Raw genomic sequence first — 5,036 nt, 5'->3', positions numbered from 1 at the left:
GTGTGTGTGTGTGTGTGTGTGTGTGTGTGTGTGTGTGTGTGTGTGTGTGTGTGTGTGTGTGTGTGTGTGTGTGTGTGTGTGTGTGTGTGTGTGTCTGTGTGTGTAATGAGGGGATGTTGTGCAGCCCAACAGAAGCAGATTTATGTTTGAGGTCTGAACACAGTTCAGCTGACGGGACGGTGAACAGTCAGTCAGGACTGAAGGTAACGCAGTAGGGCTGCAGAATTAATGGAAATGTTTTTCAAACCTCTCTTCCATATTCAACTCGCAGGAAACAGACATTTGTTTGACAATGATAAGGTACTCCACTGTATGCTACTTTATTTTACTCCCCTACATGTACTTCTACTTTACTCAAGAACAAGATCTGAGTACTTCTACTTTACTCAAGTACAAGACCTGAGTACTTCTACTTTACTCAAGTACAAGATCTGAGTACTTCTACTTTACTCAAGTACAAGATCTGAGTACTTCTACTTTACTCAAGTACAAGATCTGAGTACTTCTACTTTACTCAAGTACAAGACCTGAGTACTTCTACTTTACTCAAGTACAAGATCTGAGTACTTCTACTTTACTCAAGTACAAGACCTGAGTACTTCTACTTTACTCAAGTACAAGATCTGAGTACTTCTACTTTACTCAAGTACAAGACCTGAGTACTTCTCCCTCCTCTACAAACCTCCAGTCCTGGTATGAAACTGTGAGCGCTTGCCTTCAGAGTGGAAAGTCGCTGATTCATGGTAACTAATGGAAGTCAGTTTCTGGAGTGCGCTCAGTCTGGCTCTCTGGCTGACAAGCTGCCTGAAGACGTTCCACTCTGTAGCACACGGCGGCTGTCGGAGCTTCTGCGGATCAACTAGAACAACGACCAGTCTTAAAACGATCCGACCAATCACGTCGCATCAGCTTCAGCAGCGAGTTAAGCTTTAATCATGCATGCCCAATAAATATTTCAGGCTCATCAACTTAGTGAGTCGGATACATTCAGGCTATATCTCCTGCTGCCTGGAGTCGCAGCTGCAGGTCGTTAGCATTCATCTGCTACAGATACGGCGCGGCACGGTTCGGAAACAATCACTGCGTAAACTCCCCTTCCTTTTTCAGCAGGTAGTTACAGTTTGGGGCCCTACCAGCTTCTTGTCTTTCCCTCTCCTGTAGTGTGTTCTATAGGTTGTAGTGCATGTAAATGGTCTGCAGAGGATACAATCCCTGTGTTCCCTCCAGGGGGAGTTTCTCTCCCACACACTCCCTCTGTCAGACCGCCTCCTTTGTTTTCTTCCTGAACAAAGTGACATCAGTATGTAACACTTGCTCCAACACATTGAACGTGATAGGCAAAGGGGCGGGACATCTCTAACCGGTTGACCAATCACAACAGAGCCAGCCAGCTAACCCGTTAACCACGCTGAGCTAACGTCAGCGGCTCTCTGATTACTCTGACTTTTAAACTGCTTTGTTCAGTTTTTTTCCTGAACCATGAACACTGAAGACTACAACTCCCATGATGCCACGCTGCTTCACAAGCGCACCAGACTGCAGCGTATACTGTTGTTTTCATACAAAGTCCAGTCGTAGTTTAAACAGAGCTTCATACAGACAGAAAATCCACACACGTGATGTTTACAGGGGGTTAGAGGGAAGAGGGAAGCTGAAGTTATGGCCTACACACATCGACAAGAGGACAAACAAGAGTGTGTGTGTGTGTCCTGTACATTTATTGAATGCCAAGGACTCAGTAGACTCGCTGCCATGATGGATGAGTGTGTGTGTGTGTGTGTGTGTGTGTGTGTGTGTGTGTGTGTGTGTGTGTGTGTGTGTGTGTGTGTGTGCGTGTGCGTGTGTGTGTGTGAGTTTGAGGGTCACTTGTATACAATTTATTATATACAGGAGGTGAAGTGTGTGTGGAGGACACTGGGTAAAGTGTGTGTTCATAGACAGCCTCTCAACTTGAAACACACCGTCTTGCTGAGGGTATAAAACCTCCTGAGTGAATCCTCACATTTAGAGGCGTTTATTTTACAGTTTCTGGAAAATAAACGGACAATAATTCATTCAAAAGCTGTAAATCAATGCGATCTATCACATCTGTGTGCTAACGGGAGATCCACAGACATGTTTTTACACAGAGCTTAATACAGATTCTCCTCAGCCAATCAGAGGCCAGCGTACCGCCGAGTGACTTCCTGTGCTTAAAAATCAGAACGCACCGTTTCCACTGCAGACCAAAGACAGATCGCCTCAATCAGCCGGCCGGTTTACAGCATGCTCAGCGCCGTGTCGAATCACACACACACACACACACACACACACACACACACACACACACACACACACACACACACACACACACACACACACACACACACACAGTCTGCAGTCTCCAGGTGAGCAAACACAACTCATTTCTACAAATAAACAGCGGAGATGTCGCATGGTTCGGCTGATTGGCCAAATCTGACCACAGCACCGAGACCCCGACGCAACCAGATGTGGGGAGTTATGGCTCTTGGGTAAACATTTACTTTGGGGGAGGGGGGGGGGTGTGGCATCTGGGCATCGTTTCATCCCGTCAAACATCTGCAGACACACTGACCCACTTCGGTTTCAGACAGAGGTGGAACAAGTATTCCTACAATCTGAGTGTATCAAACTAGCAGTGGACACACACACACACACACACACACACACACACACACACACACACACACACACACACACACACACACACACACACACACACTGAGCAGTAAACATCAAAACACAAGCAATGTTAAAATCTGCAGGAGGAGCCTCGATGGTTTGGTGCTGCAGACAGCTGGAACTATCTTTCAAAAGTGGATACAAGCAGCAAAAGGTCCAGGGTCATCCCTCCTTTTTCAAGTTGTCCTTCAATTCCAGTAAATAAAAGAAGTGTTTGACCGCTGGGTGTATTTATTATCCATTAAGTAACTCCTTCAGAGCTTTTTGGTGTCATTTTAATCACAACACAAATCTGGGGCTTATTAGAAAGCATTTGGGACCCAGCCTACACTGAACGCCATGATGTCACTGGTGCTACCTCTACTACTAAACAGATTATTATTATGGACACGGTCAAAAGAAGCTTCTGAGTCATTCCTGTCACCTGAATTTGGTTTGTATACACTCAGAAACGTGTGATTTGACTCCAAGATGATTAGACAGGTTGTGATTGAGAGGCAAAAAATGACAATTCCGAGCCACCAAAAATCCCGCTTACTGGATTTCTGAGTGGCGAACAACTTCGAAGCAATTTATCTGCCAATTCTAGTTTTTGAATCCTGTATATTCTACTATCACGGTGTGAGCTTTAAGGCGTTAAAAGATAGAAAGGTTTCTTACCCCGGAAGTTGTGGATCTTCACCAGCACCTCTGCGGGCTCCAGCAGGACTCGGGCCAGGTACATCCGCCCCGAGTCGCGCTCGATCTGCACCGGGGAGTCCGCCTCGGAGACCAGCTGGAACCAGCGCTGCTCGAACCTCTGGTCCGGCACCGTGAACACCAGGTCCCCGAGCCTCGCCTGCTCCGGGACCGACACGCTGTACGTCAGATCCTCGGTGAGAGCCCGGGGCTTCCGGAGTTTACCCGAGCGGCAGACGTTGATGTGCAGAAACACCGGATCCCCGATCAGCGCCACGGATCCTCCGTCTCGAACGAACAGCCGCAGAGTCACCTGCAAACCCGAGGAGAGGAGGACTCTGAAATTCCTTCAAGGGTATTCCTTTCCCACTGGAACACTGGCTTTAATTAAATACTACGTCCACACATTACACATCACTGTACCAGGTTAAATTAACTCAATCATATTAAGTTGGACCTGATATTTAGCTTTCAACACACTAAATTAATTGAATTAAAGTCTGTTTTTCAGAGCACGCTCCTCTGGCTCCTCTCTCCCAGATTTCCTTTTCAATAACACTTCACTTATTTCTATATATTGTCCGAAACTGTACATTATACATTTAATATATTCCAAACTGATAACTGTTCATTTATATAATGCAAATATTAATGTGGAGAGGACTTCAGCATGCATAATCCTGGTACACTTCTTTATGGTTTATATTGAGGCTTCTTTCAGTCCTCTTAGTTTTACATGACTCAGTTGTTGCAGTCTTTGCTTTTGATAAATGCATTTAGCTTTAAGCATTTTTTAAAGTAACCCTCCCCACCCTGAGTTGATCTTCTCTCACCTGTCTGACCCCCAGCAGGGACCGGACCAGCCTCACCTGCCCGGTCTGCGGAACCACGTGCAGCAGGTGAGACTCCGGTAACGCGTAAAAAGTGACGCGTCCGTTCCTCTCCGCGTCTCCGTCCTTCGCGTCAAAGCGCGCCAGTTCGGTTCCGAGCGGTGTGAGCGCGTGCGCCTCCACCGACCGGTTCCCACCGGTGAACTGGGGGATGTTGTCGTTCCTGTCCGACACCTCCACCTGCACGGCGGCGGCTCCGCGCGGCAGCTGCACCGTCAGCTCGTACATCGCGATGAACTCCCGGTCCAGGGCTTTGGCAGAGACCAAACCCACATGGTGGTCCCGGTGGTGCCCGTGGTGATGCACGAGCCTGAAATCCGAGGCGTAATCCCCCGTCAGGCTGGCGTTGAGGTAGGATCCCACCAGCAGTAGAACCCCGGACACCGGCGTCCCAACCGGGGAGTTCTCGGCGATGTGTCCGAAGTAGCGCGCGGACAGACACACCGGGAGCAGCAGCAGCAGGTGGAGCAGAACCGGTCCGGTGGGTGTCATGTTTCCATCAAACCCGGTGCGGGGGAGAAGACAGCAAAGTGTCCGCCACACCCCCAGGAGCGGAGCGAAGAATGCGCAGAAATCAGGGACAGCAGGAGAAGGTATTCCTCTCCAGGTAATCAATGCTTCAATCAGATGGACTCTTACTGAAGTCCTCCCGTGCTCCTCCGTGGGAGCCCGTAGAAACAGACAGTGGTTTTAAAATATCATAAACATATGAAAATATCTTCTGATGGTGATGCTCCGGAGAGAAGGACCAGACTGACGGCCGCT

General features: G+C 48.2%; 1 protein-coding gene across 1 annotated transcript in view; it reads right to left on the bottom strand.

The window, feature by feature from the left end:
* si:dkey-22o22.2 (neural-cadherin) overlaps nucleotides 1-4,763 on the bottom strand; it is a 93,448-nt gene extending 88,685 nt beyond the window's left edge. Inside the window, 2 exon segments of the mRNA XM_063879058.1 lie at nucleotides 3,364-3,694; nucleotides 4,215-4,763. Of these exon segments, the coding sequence (XP_063735128.1) occupies nucleotides 3,364-3,694; nucleotides 4,215-4,763 (880 nt within the window).
* Nucleotides 4,764-5,036: the final 273 nt, after the last annotated feature.

Source organism: Eleginops maclovinus, chromosome 3, assembly GCF_036324505.1.
Source record: "Eleginops maclovinus isolate JMC-PN-2008 ecotype Puerto Natales chromosome 3, JC_Emac_rtc_rv5, whole genome shotgun sequence".
Classification (NCBI taxonomy): domain Eukaryota; kingdom Metazoa; phylum Chordata; class Actinopteri; order Perciformes; family Eleginopidae; genus Eleginops; species Eleginops maclovinus.
Note: the sequence above shows the minus strand (reverse complement) of the source record. Positions and strands in the feature narration are given on the sequence as shown.